The sequence below is a fragment of the Salminus brasiliensis genome, chromosome 19 (assembly GCF_030463535.1).
Source record: "Salminus brasiliensis chromosome 19, fSalBra1.hap2, whole genome shotgun sequence".
Lineage (NCBI taxonomy): Eukaryota > Metazoa > Chordata > Actinopteri > Characiformes > Bryconidae > Salminus > Salminus brasiliensis.
The window spans coordinates 24,065,988-24,085,798 of record NC_132896.1 but is presented as its reverse complement, the minus strand read 5'-3'; the positions used below and the strand labels follow the sequence as shown (position 1 = coordinate 24,085,798).

The 19,811-nt window shown below is 39.5% G+C and overlaps 2 protein-coding genes across 5 annotated transcripts in view; one reads left to right on the top strand and one right to left on the bottom strand.

Moving 5' to 3' along the window:
- Positions 1–865: 865 nt before the first annotated feature.
- On the top strand, positions 866–5,680 carry sh2d1ab (SH2 domain containing 1A duplicate b). Its single transcript, XM_072663382.1, has 3 exons — positions 866–1,032; positions 2,339–2,402; positions 4,835–5,680. The coding sequence occupies exons 1-3, from the start codon at positions 896–898 to the stop codon at positions 4,997–4,999; spliced, it is 366 nt and encodes a 121-aa protein (XP_072519483.1). The 5' UTR covers positions 866–895; the 3' UTR covers positions 5,000–5,680.
- A 3,241-nt stretch (positions 5,681–8,921) lies between these two features.
- The window catches only part of LOC140540747 (teneurin-1-like), a 260,632-nt gene continuing 249,742 nt past the window's right edge, over positions 8,922–19,811 (bottom strand). For all 4 annotated transcript variants that reach the window (XM_072663175.1, XM_072663174.1, XM_072663173.1 and 1 more), the window contains 6 exons: positions 18,200–18,435; positions 17,291–17,584; positions 15,681–16,068; positions 12,908–14,128; positions 12,204–12,346; positions 8,922–10,515 (listed from right to left, as the gene is read on the bottom strand). In XM_072663175.1, coding sequence (XP_072519276.1) covers positions 9,754–10,515; positions 12,204–12,346; positions 12,908–14,128; positions 15,681–16,068; positions 17,291–17,584; positions 18,200–18,435 — 3,044 coding nt within the window. In that variant the 3' untranslated portion in view covers positions 8,922–9,753. The remainder of the gene's footprint in view (positions 10,516–12,203; positions 12,347–12,907; positions 14,129–15,680; positions 16,069–17,290; positions 17,585–18,199; positions 18,436–19,811) is intronic.

The window sequence follows — 19,811 nt, the reverse complement described above, 5'->3', positions numbered from 1 at the left end:
GTCAAATGCAAGGTGTAAACAGCTCAGCGAGACACAGTCTGCACTCTAAAGGTTCTTTAGATGGTTGTTCGAGAGATGCCATGGAAGAATCACTTTTGGTTCCCTAAAGAACCCTTTTTGTAGAAGAGATGCGTGAGTTTGATAAAGATTCTTTAAACTGGTAAAATGTTCTTCACATTCACATCTTTTATCTGCACCAGGAACCATAAAAAATTATGAATCATACATGTTCAGGCGAGTTTCACTGGCTTGTCTCGCAATCATTTCTCGAAATACTTCCGCTAAAGCTTGTTTTACTGTCCCTGTAAACAAACTTGCAGTGAGTTCTTGGAAAGATGGATGAAAGTATAACTAATTATCTGTATTCTATTTGTCTGTCTATCTTTAAATGTGCCAGCATTTCAAACAATGGTAATGCTAACTTGAACATCAACTGATCCTCTGTCTTACAAAATATTGTGGTATATTCAATATCATCATCACAGTGTGCCAAGACATCAGTTCTCTCAGTTAGAAATCACAGTTATGTCAGTTATGTTATGTACATTATCAACTCATTCTTACAAAACCTACAGTACACTATTCACAGCCTGCTCCTGCTCCGAATGTGTAAACCAAACTTTGCAGCAAATCCTGAAAACGCTGCAACCGTGCATTTTTGCAGAGTGACAGTGCAAAACCCAGGCCTTATCTCGAATCACACTAGCAAAGTGTTCAACTGACATTTTCCATACATGCTACCTATTCTTGCGGAAAATCTCTTTCTTTTTTTGTCTTTGAAGCGATTTCCTGCTTCTTTCATCATTTCCTGTTCAAGGAACAAATAACTCATGGTGTGGCAGATGTGTGTATGAAAGACAGACAGACAGAGAGAGAGAGAGAGAGAGAAAGAGAGATGGAATCGCTGCCTGTTTATCATGGGGCCATCAGCCGCGAGACCTGCGAGAGGCGTCTATGGGAGGCAGGCAAAGATGGCAGCTACTTAATCCGAGACAGCGAGAGCGTGCCTGGAGCTTACTGCCTATGCGTGCTGTAAGTCCAGCGTGCAGCAGCATCTGCACTTTCTTTACATTTAACTTACCTTTTAACCTGTTGACCCCTAGGCATATTTAGTCATTAAGACCTTTTTCTCATTAGCTAGTAACAGTCATACATTACGCACTACTATGCAACTAAAATGGCAATAATGCAGTTAGAAAAAAATGGTAGTGGTGGTAGTGCATCTTCAGAGTTCCTTGAGGTCCACTTGTGTACATTAAATTGAGTAATTGAAGGGTTTAATTAGTCTAAGGGTTTCTTTCCAGGACAAGGATTATGCCAAAGTACAGACTGTGTTTTCCTTCTATTAAACAAGGTTTATTATTTGTCTGGGAAACCTGTACTTAGGTTTTAACCATCCAAGGGCAGGTTGTCATTCAGTTAATAATTTTGAAACATATTATTTAGGAACATCACCAGATAATTCAGTGAAATTAATGAGCAGTTTCTACACTGTTGGAATTAAGGGGGCTGTCTCCAGAATACAAACACTGTAAATGCACCATCAAAGCTCTTCGACAGCTGTGCACCTTAAATAGGTTCCCAATGCCTGGGGAAAAGTACACATTTGTCCTTAAACAAAATAAAAAGCCTTCAGTCATGCCAGGGTGCAGGGAGTTATGATTACATCATTCATATGTATATAATTCATATTTATTATGAATTATGTTCCCTATCTAAAAGTACTGAAGATGTCCAGGGACAAGTGTTTGTACTCACAAGATACAGTTTGGTACCTTTTTTTCGGAGAGTAGCTACAAAACTGTGGGGTGACTGAAGGGTCTAATTACTCTCATGGCCAGTTTCCCAGATAGAGATTAGGCCTACAGCACAATCTAAATAGTGATTCTCCATTTGAAGGAAAATGCAGTCTAGGACCAAGCTTAATGTCTGGGCAGAAAACTGGCTCTGAATGTCAGTGTTATCATTTAAAAGTTAATTTGTGTAAAATTATTTGGTAGCCATTATGAATATAATATATACATTTTATATAGTTGTAACTCTGATGATTTTGAATGCGGCTCACATCCAGGCTCAGCATACAGGATTGGTAGCCAATGTTTTTGTAAGACTTTCTTGCTTATTAGGATTCTTAAATATTCCACACACAGTCATTACTTTGACAGTCAAGTGTAAGTGGAACAGGTCCTGAAATGTTCAGTGCTTGGGGGTGGGGGTGTGGAGGGGGGTACTTCGGGGGACTTAACAACTTGGGGGACTTTGCAGTTGCTTGTAATAGTGTGGACTTTCTGCTGCTTTGACATGAGCATGATTTGGCCCTGTGACATTGAATTGACAGGTGCAACGATTTAGTCTACACTTACCGGCTCCAGCAGAACAATGGAGGCTCCTGGGCAGCAGAGGTGAGAGTTTGGTCCAGTCTAAAGCTTTCTCATGAAATCTCTTGCGTCTGTCACGCAGTGACCCGTCAGCAACGTAGAATTACTTTACACACTCATGGCTCGCTGACTTAGTCTGAGATGCACATACACATACACACTCTGCATCAGTGCATCCAAATAAAGTCTTTCCTATAAAGATGTAAAGATTTGTTCACACTACATGTCCATAGTTTGCACAGACATTTCTCCAATGAGCACAAACAGAGCTTTGAATGTCAGAACAGAGAACAGAGAACAGAGGTAAAACAGAAACACATCCTGCAAATGAAACCACCAAAAACTACTTCCTTTGTTTTAAAGCTCATTGAAAACAGTGTTTTGTTTGCTTTTGCTCTTGCATACCACATTATTGTTTCTTAGCTGATCTACAACATATGCACAAGCCAAGAAAAAAACAATGGCAATCCAACAACTGTGACAGGATTACAGCGAGTGATCTGACAGTACAGTAGCCAGATCATTTGCAGTGACAAATCAAATAAAGTAAAACAATTTCAATGTCAGGAAAATCATATATTCAAGGAAATAGTACACCAACATGTCAGTTATAGAGAAGGCGGTGGGATAATCAGTAAGGGACGAATTACATGAGTGAATTAAAATAAAGAAAGGAATAAGTAAAGTAAGTTAACACCTTAATACAGAATACAGGATTATGACACACTAAAGTAACTACAGGGACTTGTGTACATACGGGTGGGGGTGTTCTTTGGTAATAGAACTTTGTAAGAACACTTTTAGACTGGCAGTGGGCCATAGGCTGTTTAAGGGAATAACACATTCTGTGTTTAATTACAATTTAAATAAATAAATAAATAATAATAATAATGAGACTCTCTATGCAATTCAACCTGAAGGAGTGCGGCAACTACAAACAATCCTTAACCACTGCCTTACTGGCAAACGAGGCCAGGTCGGAAAACAGAAATGACTGTAAATTTCTACATCTCTACCAGCTCAGCCTTGCCCCTTAATGTACTTAATTTACCGTTCATGCGAAGAAAGCTCAGCCAAATACCCACTTTGGATCATCATATTCAAGCTGTAAAGTATCAGTATATTGTACTTCTACAGATGCACTCTTTACAAATATAGCATTTGGAAGAGCATGTCATTTTTCTTTGTCACACTATGCAAAAAGTGGCTCATGCAACTCCTACATTAATTCTAACTTAACGGTGATTGTTCATGAACAAAATAATGCATCTTAGCCCATATAGCAATATATATATATATATATATATATATATATATATATATATAGTTATATATAAAGTATTGACTGGATTATTTGCAAACATCGCATCAAGCCACAAACTTTGAGACACAGACCAAACACTTGTGACAGTTTATTACAGAAACAGTGAAATATGTGCCATGTGTGATTATATTTCTGGATCACTGTGACTAAAATGATTAACATTAGATGTATGCATATAACAGATATAGATAGATATATATGCATATAACAACAACACCAGTTCTAAAAATAAAATGTCAGTATGAATAAATTTTATGTTAATTGTTTCATTAATGTTGAACAGAAATTAATGTTAAATTAAACAGAAATTAGGTTAATTTTACTGGACTTAATTTATCAATATCTTCCAGTGAATCATCTTAAAATTGTCCTTAAGAAAAGTCTCCCCCCCAAAAAAGTAAAATGTGTTAAAAATGTGTTTTTAAACCACATAATTGTTTACAGCTCTTATAAGGCTTGATTCCATTTTTTTTTCTAGTAATTTGAACAAATCTCAACTAAGAAAACATTGGTCAATGTCAGAAACTTTGTAAGTTAAGTTTCTGAGTGAGTTTTAAAGTTAAGTTTTAATAATAATAATAATAATTATTATTATTATTATTACTTAAAACATTGTTATTTATAAATTGGTTAATTTATTAGGCAGCACTGTACTTCCCATTTGATGGTACTAAACAAGATAAATTTTAATGATTATCAGTGGTCAAGTTTCACTTGCAGCCTACATGCTGCATTGTAAGTAAGCCACATCTCTTCATCTCTGAAAAAAAAGCTATATCACGATAGCGCAGCCCCTCACAAGCAGCGAGACCTCACTAGAGAAAACCACAGTTTCCACGGGGTGTGCCTATATAAGCTGTTTGTGGTGGTCATAGTTTGGGCCCAGACGGCATGCTAAAAAGAGAAGCGGTAATAGGCTCTGCACTCATCAGATTAATTTCTCAAATGCAAAACAATGTTTTAAGGTATGAAATTAATAAAAAGGTTTAATACTGACCAAACTTATAAAGCACACGTTCAATGAGGTTTTCAGTTTATTTGCAGGATGAGTGTGCAGTTTGCAATTTGCGTGGAAGAGATTTTTTTTGAGTAAGTCCAAACTGGTAAGTGATGTTCTGTTGTCTTTTTGCAGACGGCCCCTGGTCAGCAGAAACGCTTGTTCCGGAAAGTCAAGAATTTGATAAGTGCCTTCGAGAAGCCGGACCAAGGCATTGCCATTCCACTGCTTTACCCAGTGACTGTTCAGAATTACCAAAGTGGTCCCGACACGTCCAGAATGCAGCCCTCAGCGTACTAACAAGTTGCAGTATGTGTGGCATTCATTATGGATTTTTTTCCTCTGGATGTGCTCATCAGAATCACTGACTTTACAATGACTTTTCTTCTGTTCCACTCTTAATACTGATAGGCAGTACTTATTTGGATGTGTATATACTCAATGTTCTCTGAGTTTGCTTGTGTATCTGCCATGCAGTTTAATAGTGATTTTATAGTTACAGTGAGCTTAAGAGCAGCTGAGTTACAAAACCGAAAAGGAGTCTGTCAGAAACATTTTATTTGTATAGCTCACAGTAGATACTTTGTAGATGCTTACTTAAATTTTCCCTTGCATTCAACTAACTATCTATTAAATTCACCTCCAACTTCCTCACCTTAAACCTAAACCTAACCTAGTCCAAATTCTAACCCTAACCCCAGTAAGAATTTAATGAGTTTTGAGATGTTGTGTTAATTAAATAATTAAATATTTGTGAAATTGTGTAGATAGTCTACAGGGATCTCTCCAAATAATGTGGGACTAAACATGCATTTATATATAGATATTATATATATATGAAATATGAATGTACAATGATGGACAATTGGACAACAGGCAGCTCAGTAATGGAAGGACATTATTTTGTTACAATCATGTCTGACAGATGTCATGTGTTTTTTAGAATGCAGTTATACTGTGAAATAAAACCTGATTTTCATAGTTGAGCATCTTAATCTTCTGCTGAGAGTTAAAGAACAATCTGTAGAAAACACCTCTAAAAAATGTAAGCAAATATGTACAGGAAAGACTGAATGTTTTTCATTTGACCTTCCTTCTTACGCATGCCTGTTGTGAACCTTGCCTTCTGAGCTGAAAGTAAGGCATTCTCCTGAAAGAACATCAATGTGTTATAAAACATCACAAACCAAATGCATCTAGTTCTTGATGAAGCCAAAAACACCCACAGACCCGAACCAAAAGCCTCACTTTGGGCCGAAGCCAGGAGTGTGCAGTCAAATGATTTCAATGCAAGCATACAGTATCGCATCAATCTGCACAGTGCCCAGACAACCGCCACAGGAAGAGCACCCCGTTTCCTAGCAACGGCACTCTCAATATTCTAGCAATGTTGATGCTCGGGAACGAAATCAGCCTTATCACACAGAATCAGAAAAGGTCTATTTACGGTGATTTTTGTAGCCTCATGGATATTTATGGCTTCCGACATTTCCATTGAGACCTCAGAGGTTGCAGACGTGAGCTAAGAAAAGAAGCAGAGTTAAACAGAGCAGTTACAATGTATCAAGAAGGAAGGAGAGCGTGTTTTGGAGCACACAGTTTTTTCCCCCCACAACCACATCAGACCACTGACCCCTGTGAAAAATTCAACTGGCACAATTTTACCTTTTTTTCAAATGTAGCTTATTTGCCAATGCATTTTCATGGTCTGATATTGTGTCTTCTTGACCTATGAGGCTTCACGTAACAGAGGTTTATGGTCACCAATTAGCACTGTGCAGGCCTACACCATCATCATTTATTGTCTTAAATATACTTACGTCACTTCTATGTGTAAGTAACTGTAACAGTGACACACTTTGCATCCATATAAAGCTTAAAACAGTAGTAGCATAATAATAAAACCAGTCGATGCCAGTTACTGATTTTTGTAGCTATGCAGCAGTTTTGCCTGTATTTAAAAACAGCAGTTAAGCATGCACCACGCTAACTGTAGGCCATAAGCTTAGGTAGATGGAAAAGTTTGTCATGTTTAAGCTAAACCGAGAAATCTTTTTTCACTTTATAAAAGGTCATGTGTCTATCGGCCATCCCCATTCACATTAACATGAATTATCTATTCATATTTTCAATTCTTACTATTTTTTTTTTTTTTTTAACTTGTGCACGACAACATAATCCTTAAGTGTCAGTTAAACAAGACTGACCAGAATTCAAATTAACACAGTGTACCCCAATTTATTCTAAATGTAGTCTGGGCAAGTTTAGTGCCCTCAGGCTTCACATTGGCTGCTACTACTGTTTTAAGCTATCCAACATAGCTTTTTTTATGACACTAAGTAAGTGCACCTATTTGAGGTTCATTAACAGTATAAATTGGTTTTGGGGAAAGTGTGTGATGGTTTATGCAATGCTAACTGGTGGTCATGAGTAGACATATGTGATCATACTGAGACTGCTAAAAAGGTTTGATAGACTGCAGACAGTAGACACTGAAAATGAACCATTTTCTAAAAGGATATGGATTAGCTGCTAGTGGTGAGTGGCTGGCAACCCGGCAACAGAGGTGGTAGACGGAAGGATGTGAAACATTTGATGGCACGTCTGGACCATTTGTACCTTTGAACTTCAAGGTGGTCATAGATGTAAGTAATACCACTAAAAGATCTCTTTTAAAGTTGACACTGGCTATTTAATTAAAAGGACAATAGAGGATTTGTGTTGCTAGAAGACTTTGTTTAGATGTATTATTTAATTATCAATTTAATAGTGTTTCTTCAATAACATTATAAATGGTTTTGATGCAGTTCCCAGTACATTTTTATTTGTGTAAAGTACCATCACTACACATGGCAGACCAATAAAAGACCCTGGATAAGACGTCTCACGCTAAACTCCCCAACTATTGTAAATTGCTATGGATAAGAGCATCTTATCAAATGTAATATATACAAGCATATGGATTTAGTACACAATCTATTACCACACCTGAATGTGCTGACTGCTTTGGATGGGCAAGATTTATGTGGGGATAAAAGCTGTATGTGAACAAGAGTGAGAATTTGTGCTTGATAAATAAGTAAATAAATAAATAAATAGAAGCTTTCCTTACCTTAGTTTTCTAACATTAGCTAGATCAGCCAGCGAACTATGTAGATCTGATGCAGGGCTATATGTGACAACTGTGTTGATACCTGATCAGCTCCCTTAGTTAACATTATATTACTGGAAAACGCTCATCAAACTCTGTCATGTTTTTTAGCTCACAGGGGACTACAGTCAAACTTTAATTATTGATCGTTCTCATGACCGTTGATGCATGTGAGTTTTTTAACCCAAACCGCAGCTTTAAGGCAGAGATTTAATTTGACACCTGTGTTTTGTAGGCTTGCAGTGCTGTAAACAGCTCATGGCTCAGGGCAACACAGAATCACGGCCTTCCGCCGACTTCAGTCAGGCCAGTGTAATGCTCTTTATCAACACATCAGAAGCCACGTTTTATCCCAGACTCTAATTGTATAAACAGATCAACAGTTTAATTAGCATGAAGGCCTCTAATGAGCTGCTGCTGCTCCAACTGTTACCGAAACTCAAAGAGTCATACACGGAAAATGTGAACGTGAATCTGATGTGTAGAAAGTAAGGACTCTGCAGTCAGTCTAACAGAAGCACAGCATTACTGATGGTGGATCTTCAAGGACCACATGAAAGAGCTCTCGATTTTGGTGCTCATTCTTGACGTCTGCGTGGTGCAGGTGGGCTGTTGTCTTCTTCAGGTCTTTGTGTCGTTCACATCCTCTTGCAGTGATTCACTTTGTCTGATGCAGGGGTTTCTTTAGTTTCTGTTTGTTTTTTTTTCTTTGGTAAAAATGAACATGGTCCGGGGGACCTTTAAGTGACTTTCACCTACGGTTGGAGTCTCATAAGTGTCAGGACGGAGTTTCCCTGAGGCACTGAAGTGCTAAGTGCAACATCAGATCACTAGTAATGCGCTGGCAAGGTGCCTCCCAAAAGCACTGCATACTGTCATCTTCAACTTAAACCATCATCTGCACTGCCTTGCATGCTCCTGAAGCAAAACACCAACATTGTGAAACCCTGACCTCTTTGTTCTGCTGTGACCTGATCAGCATCACGCTTCAGCAGTAAATGCTCCACTGCTTGCGTGATCAGAGAAAAAACAGAAGAGTATCAACAAATGAAGTGTAAGGATGCAGCAATATACACATAATACCTTTAATGAGCTCCTTTTACTCAGAGATCCAGGGCAGATAGTTTCATAGCATGTATAATTTCTTGGAAAAAACGTTTCTGCATCTAGTCATTAATGATATTAACACTTCAGTATGGATGACAACATATTTAAAATCTTTAGCACTTTTTTTAAAGCACTTGCTATGTACATTGTTTTCAGTGCTTATATACAATATCAGTTTTATGACAGTTTTTATAATGTTACCTAATTTTAGTCAGTGTTCAGCAGGACTTTCTCAGTTACATGTTTCAAGAACATGTACAGCTCATTCTTTCTTCTCATGATTAATTGACAAGGCCTCTCTTGCACAGAATGTAAACTATATTACGCTGAGGTGTACTATGTAGTGCGAACAACCAATAGGAAAAAAACAGCTCCTCTTTGTTTTGTTTAACGTTGGTACAAGGATAATACAATACCAATTCTATGACGTTGTTTCATTCCATCTCCACATGTTCATAAATAGGAGGAGGAGTTAAAAAAACAATACCATTTTCTCGGAGGAGGAAAAAAAATGATTACCTCCATAGAAAAAGCTAAGCCACAGCAAAAAGAAAAAAAAAAAAAAAAACAAGAAAAAGAGAAAGAAAATCAAAAAAGGAAAGAAAGGCTTGTGCCACTTTAGAAACTCCACCTGGAACAATAATAAAATACCATCATTTTGTCACAATTAAAGGCAGATGGGGTTTGCTCCCCTGATCTCTTGTTTTTTTCCATATTTGTAGAAACAGTACGACAAATCAATCTAGAAACAGGCAGTCTTTGGTGAAGGGGCCAGCAGGTGTGGGCTTGACCAGTGTTACCTCCGGCCTATCTCGCTTTGTCTCATGAAGTGAATGTTGTTGGCACTATCCGCCAGCTCCAGGTACTGCTCCACGGACAGGACGAAATAGCCGTCGTAGCCGGCCACCTTGCCGCCGGAGAGCAACTGCTGCCTCTCGGCCTCCGTCCACGGCCGACTGCCTTCCTCCCCGTCCAGCAGCCGGCCCTGCTCGCGTGCCCACGCCTGCTCCACAGCCCGCTGCCTGGCCAGCTCCAGCACATGCTCCCTGGCCTCTTCAGCTGACGCGCCGTAGCGCACGTTCAGGCATAGCGCCCCCTGCTGTAGCTGGATGTCGGCCAGGCGCCTGGTCCTGCCGCCAGCCGATGAGGTCATTTGCGAGACTGTCACGTTAACGCCGTTCTCCAGGATTCGCCCGCCGCCACCACCGCCGCTGCTCATGACGGCCAGGTCCTCCTCAAGTGGCCCGAGCTTGACGAAGTGGTGTGTGTCTCTCCCATCCACAGTGAAGTGGAGTCCCACCAGGTACACGGAGCCATGCAAGATGGCGGCCATGCGACGGCTGTCCTCACTGGCCACGCCAATGACATCCGCAGTGACCACTCCATTTCGGACAGCGAACTTGATGCCCTTGCCAAAGATGGAGGAAAGGGTGGAGAAGCGTGGTGTTTGGTCCAAGCAGTGCTGCAGGCGGCCAATGGGTGGAATCATAGGAAGTCTATCAAGGGAGATAAAGGTTCGAAGTTGTCTCTGGAGCTCGCACTGAATACCCAGGACCACCTGTGAACACAGAGAGACCACAGAACGAATACAGTGAAACCATCATAAAAAATCTATACACAGATTCTTCCATGTTACCACAAACACATGGATCTCTAAACCGATAAGTGTAACACAATGTCTTATTTCAGGTTGTTGTGTGGGATGTTATCATATCACTATTGAGCTTCAATAATACACAAATGCCAGTTGATTAGGCACACCTACATTGCATTAGCCATTTTATCAATAACACTTCACATATAGGTTCACTTAGATAATTGTAATTAGATAATTAGTAATTGTAGATTTACAATTACTGACTGTAGCCCAGTCACCTCCCTTCACAGGAATCATATACTTTGAGTGGGGAACCCTTCTCGGAACTGCACTGACAATAACATGGTAGACATGGAAAATGAGGGTATATGTCTAGTAGAAGTTGTAGTTGTAGGCTTATGCATTGTGTGGTGTGTGGGCATTGCTGGGGTTTAGCATATTTCTGAGTCATTGCTAGTTTTACAATAGTCCACCAACAAAATGTTATCCAGACAACAGTGGTCTTGTGCTCCACTAACCACTGATGAAGCTCTAGAGGATCACTAGCATTAAAGTAGAATAAAGTGGAATCAGTCATTGTAATTGTATTGTAGTATGTATACCAAGATAAAATGGCATTGAGTGTACATGCAAAGTTGGCATACCTAATAGGCTAAAAACATGCATATTTCATTACATATTTCTCTAAAATAGTGACAATATGATTGCAGTGTTCAAAGGGTAATAGACTGGTGCTTAGAGACTCTTTAGAAGTTTCTATATTTTGCATTACATTTGACCTAAAGCTAATGTTAGTTGTATATTGCAGGAAAAACAATGAATGCTGGTGGATTATAGGACTAAAATTGGGTAAATGTTGATAAAGATTTATTGCTATTTTGATTATTAAAGACAATTTGTTTTTGTTGAAGATGAAAATTAGATGGGCTCATTTTCCAAATGTATCTTTTTCATGCCACTGAGGGGCAAAAAAGGCAGTGTTTGGAACCAAAATGATTATAATGAATCATTCAGAGCTTTTAAGCATGATTCATTACAGACTGTTCTTCAATTCACAGCTTTTCTAGGAATGTTTGAGGTGATTACAGCCCTCCCTTTAGAGTTTTTGTAAATTTCATACCCAGTTCAAATCAGTTAATTCTCATTTCCTCCTGCAAAACTAACTCTATAAGCATCTATTGTTATCTACCTAACCACATTGCAATGGAAAAATATTTTGCTGGTCCATTCTTACTTCGTTTACTTGGTCTATGCTTGGTGCATTGCTTCCATACAAGTATGCTCATGCATGTATAGTGTGGCAGCACCCTGGGGAGGAGCTGAGCCACCATGGGAAGGAAACCAAACCAGAACAGAACAGAAGCAATGCTACATTTTCACACATACTTAACAGAAACAAAAGGAAATGTGGCAGGAATAAAGTTTAATCTGGTTGAGGGAGGCACCTTTTAAAGCCTGGTTTACCAACTTTGTGTTTGTTGCCCCATCACTAAATCAGTTTTAGCTGTCCTTCATCATAAGAAAGAAAAAGCACTTGCATGTGGCTTAGGAAGTAGCCATAATATGTACATATACATATTATACACACCTTAAAATGTACACAGACACACAAACAGACACATTCTATTCCAACTCTTAAAATCCCTTACTTTACTGGCATCCCAGTCTTGAGTTTTGGTTTGGGTTTTCATCATCTCGTAGGTTTGTTCCATGCCAGCAACATCAGGCTTAGGAAATCCAGGCACAATGTTATGGAGCTGGAATCCAAACAGCTGGAGCCAGCTGCCGATATCTGCTTGCAAGGAACACAGATGGGGAAGAAAAAAAGCAAGTAATTGGCTGCTTCCAACGAAGCATGTGCATCAGATTTCCATAAAAGTAATACAGCTTTTCCAGGATATTGACAAAAACCCACTCAAGAGTATATGTACTTCTCTGCTTGTCAATAGTTTCATGAATTATGCTTAAAGGGGAATTCTTTAAGAAGTGAAACACTGTTCCATATGAGCTGTAACATCAAAACAACAGTCTCTCTTCCCACTCAGCTGTGATTTATCTTGTGTGCTGAAACCAGTCGATGCTTTGATGGGAAAGCTTAGGACAATTTTTTGGAGATACTGCAGTATCTTACTTGTACTTGTGCTTAGTTAAAGCTTCATACCCAAAAGACTAAATGGGTTCAAAGTCAAACTTGCTTTAAAAATCACAATGACATAATGACAATTGACATAATACATTAGTATTGACTGGGAGATTCTGGGAGGTGTTCCCTTTTTTAAACACTTTTATGTACTGCGTCAGTGTGCACATACTGTGCATACACTACACACAGCTGGGTTCTGGGCGCTTTTACCTGTCGTAAACTGAGTGACCTCCTCAATGTTCCCCACTGGGCAATTGTTCTTAAATGCGTAAAGGTTAAAAGGCTTCGGGTTGGCACTGAGCTCACTCCACAAGTTGTAGTCGGGTGTAGTCCACCTGCCAGCCACCACGTCGTAGTCCCTCCGTCCGAAGTGGATCAACTTTGTCAAGGGATCATAAAGTCCGCCATGGAAACCAATGATCAGCTGGAAGGAAGGATTGGAGTCTTGATATATGTCCCCGTACGGAGTATAAAGAATCTCCTTGACAATTTTCCCTCGGCTGCTGAAAATAGCTCGTGGAGTGGCAGTGTTATCACAAGCAACGTAGTATTCTTCTCCACTGCTGAGCTCCATGGCGATGATGTGTCCCTGCAGATCATAATAGAGGGAGGTGATTTCCGAGCTGCTGTGATTGTACATGTGCGTGACCCTGGTTGGATTGGCCAGATCGGCATAGAAGAACTGCAGGTGCTGACCACTGCTGGACCTACTGGCCACACGCCTGCTGAGTCCGTCATATCGGTAGTGTACGCTCTCCTCTGTAACCTTGTTGTAAACTCTAGCCAGTAGTCCGTTTGAGTTGTAGTCAAACATGTCATTCCCCCTCATGCGGAGAAAGCCATCATCATCCATTTTGTACTGGATCTCGCCCAGCCTGGTAATGCGGTCACGGAGGTCATAGCGGAGTGGGGTCAGCCTGGCACTGGTGCCATGGCTGAGGAGGTTAATGTTGCCATTAAGGTCATAGCTGTACCGCCACTGAGGGCGGTCGTTCATCAGGACCGTCTGAAGCTGGCTGTCAGCATCGTATTCGTATGAGTATCGTGTGATGTTGCCTTCCACTCCGACACGAATGTCGCAGATGACGGTGCGACCCATGTTATCATACTGCATCGTCATCCAGTAGGCAATTGACTTAAGTATCTCGTACTGGACCTCAATCACCTGCCCATAAGCATTGAATATCTTGGTGTGCTTCATGGCGTGGGTGGTAATGACTTGGTTGAGATCATAGTTGATTACGCTGAACTTGCCAAACTGCTCGATGCGCCCAGATACGTCTACGTAACGGTAAAGATCGATGGGAAGAGGGGTCTCATTAATCATGGCTTGCATGCTGGTGACACGGAAATTGTTGTAGCTGTAGTCAAATCGAGCATTCACCAGCCCCTCCTCACTGAATCTGAAGATCTGACGACCAACAAGAGGACCTAGAACGAAAGCGTGGATTGAATTGAGATGATGCTCACTTCAGAAACCACACTGGCTGAAAACATAAACTGAGATGTCAAACTAACATGGTAATGGGGTACCAATCTTGCATTTCTGACAGTTAAGCAGTAAAGTAATAACCTTAAATATTCAGTATTAACAAAAGAGGCTCAACTCTGCAGTAATGGAGGACTTTTAATTTTTGCAAAGCAGCAGTCTTTAACTCATCAGCGAGAATTATATAAAAATGAAGGAACAACAATTACGATGGGAAAACCAACATGGGTTTTAAATACAGAACATTAACTTTAAAAGCACCATGAATCAGGTTCTTAGTTCATGCAACAGTGCTTTTAGCTGTTCTCCTTTGCAATTAAGAGCCAAAGTGTGCAGTAAAATGTATCTGACATGACTCAAACGACTACGGTTGCTATTTTAGCGTAAGACAGCTGACTGGAGCCTGGCCAGCTACAACAGAAAATCAGAGGAAAGGTTTGGAGAAGCAAAGTGGAACCCATGCTGAATAAAACCTACACATGCAGAAAGGTTCATTTCCACTGCCAGTTCATCTGCATAACTGGTGTCTCTCTCCGTCTCCCCTACCCTTTATTGTTTGCCTTCATCTGCCCCTATTGCTTATTTCAGCCCACAATTAGCATTATCACAGCTTTCAAAAGACCCATTTTGTTTGAGTGAAATGAGATCAGTTAAAAGGAAGGTTAAATCCAATTGGTTCAGAGGACAAAATGATAAACCAGTTGGCAGAGGTGCTGGGGCACAGAGATTAGCAGTACCTGACTGAGGGGAAAGTATTGTGGGGCTGTTTTATAGGAGACCAGGCCGGCTACTGAACTCAAGGGAATTGTTTATCGATACCATGAAACCACCGCTTTAGGGACCTACTGCTGCTCACAAAATGAACTCATCACAACCTGCTGTTAATCAGGTTAGGTAGTCTAAGACAGCAAAAATTAGCCTTATATTTCTGGTGCAGTTATTAGAGATATGGACCCTTAAAGTGTAATTACACTGGGATTGTTTACTACAATTTGTTTTAATGAACACATAAAATTAACCAAGATATTGAGGGTTGTAAACAAGGCCTTCTTAATAACAGGATATATATTATGGACACAGATTACAAAACGCAGGGATGGAGCACAAAAAGGTCACACTATGCGAAAAGCTAGATAATTAGCACACTGTTTCATGCAGTTAACAAATTGTAGAGAGACTACAGATGATTAGGAACTCTTTGACTGTGTGTATACTGCAACAGGAGTCAACTGTAGCCATTGCTTAACTTAGAATTGCTTAGTTTCCAACTGTGCTTCTTCATTTTTTCATAACATATATAATAAATTATAATCTGGCATTGCCATTTGTTTCAAACCTGCCTTAAAGGGCTAAGAATAATCCATGCCATGGGGGATCCCAATTCATGAACATGCACATCAAAAAGAAGCATATGCGAAAAAACTGTGATATTTGCTACCTGTCAATTCACAACTGGAATTCACAATAAAGGCAGGAACTTAAGGGAATGCCCACCTGTTTGCCTGTATCTTATAGTGCAGACAAAGCCTTCGTGCATGAGGTGAATGGTTTTAATCATGCCTGAGGAGTCATCGTAAGTGAAGGTGACCAAGGTGGTGTCATAAATGATCTCGGATAGACGGGCCTGCTTGGTGTACTTGTAAAGTACCCGGCGGCCCGTGCCCAGATACAGCATCTGTAGCAGACGCCCGTCCCGAGCAAAGTCCTGGATGACGGAGGCCTTACTGTCTGGAGGGCTGTAAATGTTCCTGTAGTAGCCCACTGACAGCATAGATTGCAGGCTGTGGCGCACCATGCTGGGCATGGTCACGGCCAGTAGCCTGTCTGTCTGGTCATACTCAAAGATGTATCTGCGCTGGCTGTGCAACAGGAGCATAATGGACTGTAGACATAGAACAGAAACAGAATACCTTATGAAACACTCAGAAAAAGCATGCAACAGTTTACAAAATGACACATTAGATTGAAAACATTACATTATGATTCATATTTATCATGGTTAACCTTTTCAGAGTTAAGCCTAAAAGTATATCTTTACATTTTTCTGTAACTTAGTGATATATTATGAGTTATCACAATTAAGGGATCTATAGCACTGTGCAAAATTGACCAAATGTCCAGTCAAAATACAAACTGAAAATAGTAAAAAAAAAAACACGTCTGAAATGAATGGTAGCTGTACTAAAGGACGAAGAATGACACTAAATACTGACAACTGATATTATATTTAGTTGTTTAGGCTTCTGTTTCATTTTCTGTTAAATAATGACAAATAACTTACTTAGGCCATTGTGACTGAAAATTAAATAAACATAAAAAAAAAAGTTTTTTACTTAACACAGTATATACGTTTTGGTGTCACAGAAACCAAACAATGTGATGGACCATGGGTACTCCATGACCGACATAGTTTGTACACTATATATTATGGTGCACTGTGGACTGTTACAGTGCACTGAAAATTCAGCACTGTTTTGGGACACCACTACAAAATTGCGGAACCCTAAAGTAGTGCACTATATATTGAGTAGGGTACAGTTTGGGACACAGCTATCTTCATAAAAACGGTAACAGAAAGCAAACAAATAAAGGTACAATAGTGCTTTAACACAGAATGTAAGTGTTGATTTCTCAAAGGAGAAAAAGAAGAGTTTGAATTCTTGCATCAAAGAACTGTAAGGTTATTCAGGTTTAAAGATGTGTTGGCTACAGCAGGTCCAGTGTTGATGGGTTCCACATAAAACTCGAATACTGCTAGCTAATCAAACGATTAGGCTACTATTACTTTTCTGAATCAATAGAAGCAGCAAAACAACATCCCAGCACTAAGGAAAAAAGTCAGTGGTAAGATTTTTTGCAAAAACATCTGCTACATCACTGAACTCTTTTTGATCAATGCACAATAAAGACAAAATAAAGCAAATTTTCAGTAAGGACTTATCAGATCATTCTGAACGGAGTATGACTCATTTCAAACCTATAACCATAAGATAAAAGCCCAAGAATTTTCCATTTGCATTTCCCTTATGAACCACGTGCCATTATAGAAAATGTGAATGTGCAACCTTTAATGATGACGAGAAAAAATAAATGAATTAGTGTACCTTCTCCACAAACGAGTAGCTCCAGATCTTGCCATTGATCCACGCCCGGGACACGACCCTACCATTGTCGTATTCCAGTCTTTCAGACCAGTTTCCACGTTGGATGTTGGTAACAAGGCCTGCGGCCGAGTAGGTCACATTTACCTCATTGTATTTGCTACTGGGAGACCACAAAACAGGTCGGCCCAGGTGATCATACAGAATCCTGAGAGTAAATTTGCGATGGTCATCATAAATCTTGCCCACGCGCGTGGCCTGGTCAAAGTCTATGGACAGCAGATTTCTGTTATGAGCCTGATGGTGAACACAACAACAACAGGGTAAGAGACAACAAAATAATCAGGCAGAAAGTTTTAAAGTTTTGTTTAAAATGATCTTTTGTGCTGAAATGATGGTCCCTCATTTTGAATGATTATTCTCTACTGACAATACATCACAGTGATTAATACTAATCTGTGAGAATAAAACCCATATTCAATAAGAATCCTAAGATATAATTTAAAAAATAACCACATAAGGGAATGACATACTGAATAGGCAGAAAAACTGAAAATAAAAAAAAAAACTTGCATCTGCACTCATTTTTTCCTAAATACCAGCTACTCATGCTTTACATCCAATGCAAGTGGAACTAATTGACATTTGGCACTCTTTCATTTTCCTTTTCCATTAAACAAAATGCGATCAATATCAGAAGCCTGTGACATTCTTGATGACCTTGACACTTAATATTATATACCACCCCCCCACCCCCATGTTTCTATTAATACAATATGACAGTGTGGAGGATACTAAAAGCCTGGTAGGACCACTTGTCACTACAAAGAAATGTCTGTGGTTTTTTAGCAGAGGTTGATGATGTGGCAGGATGGAAGGCAGTTTGACACGGACCACCCTGATGATATGTACCCGTAGCCTGCGCTCATAGGCCGTGTGGTTGCTCTTGGCCTGTTCTCGCCTCTGCCTCCATTCAATGAGGCTCGGGCTGTGCTCGCTGGGAAGCGTGATGTTACACTTGCTGACCGACGGGTTGACCACTCCAGACGTCAGGTGAGGCTCTGTGCCTAGGGCCACGTCCATGCCACTTGCAAAGGTCACGTGGAAAGAACCGTCAGAGCTCACGCGGTAAGTGTTCTGAGCGTGGTCTGCAACAAGAAGCGGTTAACATGTGAAAAACTGTGGTCCCACACCTAACTGCACTTATAACGCTTGCACTAAACAAACAACACAAAGGTGAGACTTTTGTCTGTCAAACGTAGAGAGAGAGTTTTCTTTCTTTCTTGCTCTTGTCACTTTGATTTCCTCTGCATCAGAAGGCACAACTTAACACATTGTGAAGCCTGAAAGATAACCTGCTAAAAACATTTGGGCTGCCACAAAAGTATGAACAACTGTTTCCTGTTTATGGCTCTTTTAATCTTGAAGAGGGGGTCTGCTGTTTCACACCTCTGCAAAACCTTCTCACAGACTGAAACAAATAACCTGCCCTTGTGAATTCTGTGAACAGTCTACAAAATGTACAGGCATATATAAGTCAACACGTCTATACAAATAAACGCAAAGTTTTTTTGACATTTAAGGAATGGTTAATTGAGAAATTGACCCACCTCAGAATAAATCAGCCAAAATATGTTTACATTTTTCTTCTTTAGTTTTAAACTTAAAATAGGAAGCTAATGCTGCTAAAATACTAAAAGTTATTAGCTATTCAGGTGATTTCTGTAATTTTTTTTATATGCAAATGTTCGGGACATCTGCTCAAACGACATGTTTTGTTCATTTTGAAGTTCGAAGTGAAAGCAAACAAATCCTTCACAGAGAACACATTTATTGATTTGTACAATTGCTGTTAATTTGCTATGTTTAACATACTAAATGTGGTAAGTACAAAAGCTATGGCACATTTTATGTTTAATTTAGAAAATATACAGAAATCATGTTCTAAAATTAGCAGAACATGCCATATTTGAGTTTGATTTCTGTATAGGACGTTCTTTATTTACATTTATTTATAAATTAAACCATCACTGCCACATTTTTTGGCAGTTTGGCTTTAGATGGTTTTCTGGTATTGGGTGTCATGGAAAATAATAAAACAGAAATCAAACGTGCTGCCTTCAGCTTACTGGAGCAATATGTCTGCATGACCTTAATGAAGTCTGGATGCGGTTTGAGAGGGTTGAAAAAAGTGTGTGGGTATGTATTTACGGAAAAGTTTTGAGTGACTTTTGTCCTCGTAGTTAACCTCGTTGCTTCAACACTAAACTAAAGAAGCAAAATCTGGATACCAAATATGTTCTGAAAATTTAACTGCGGTAAGTGGAAAAGTTATAAAGTTAAACCATGTATACATTTGATTTTTAAATAAGATATCTGATTTTGACTGGTAGCTGACTGGTTCCTTGTTTTTGCATTTTGCAACAGACCTTTTTTTCAGAACTTTGCCTACTTTGCCCACAGCTAACATTGCTTTTTCATTTTAAACACTAAGATTGAAGTTGTCAATTGCAATAAGTGCACA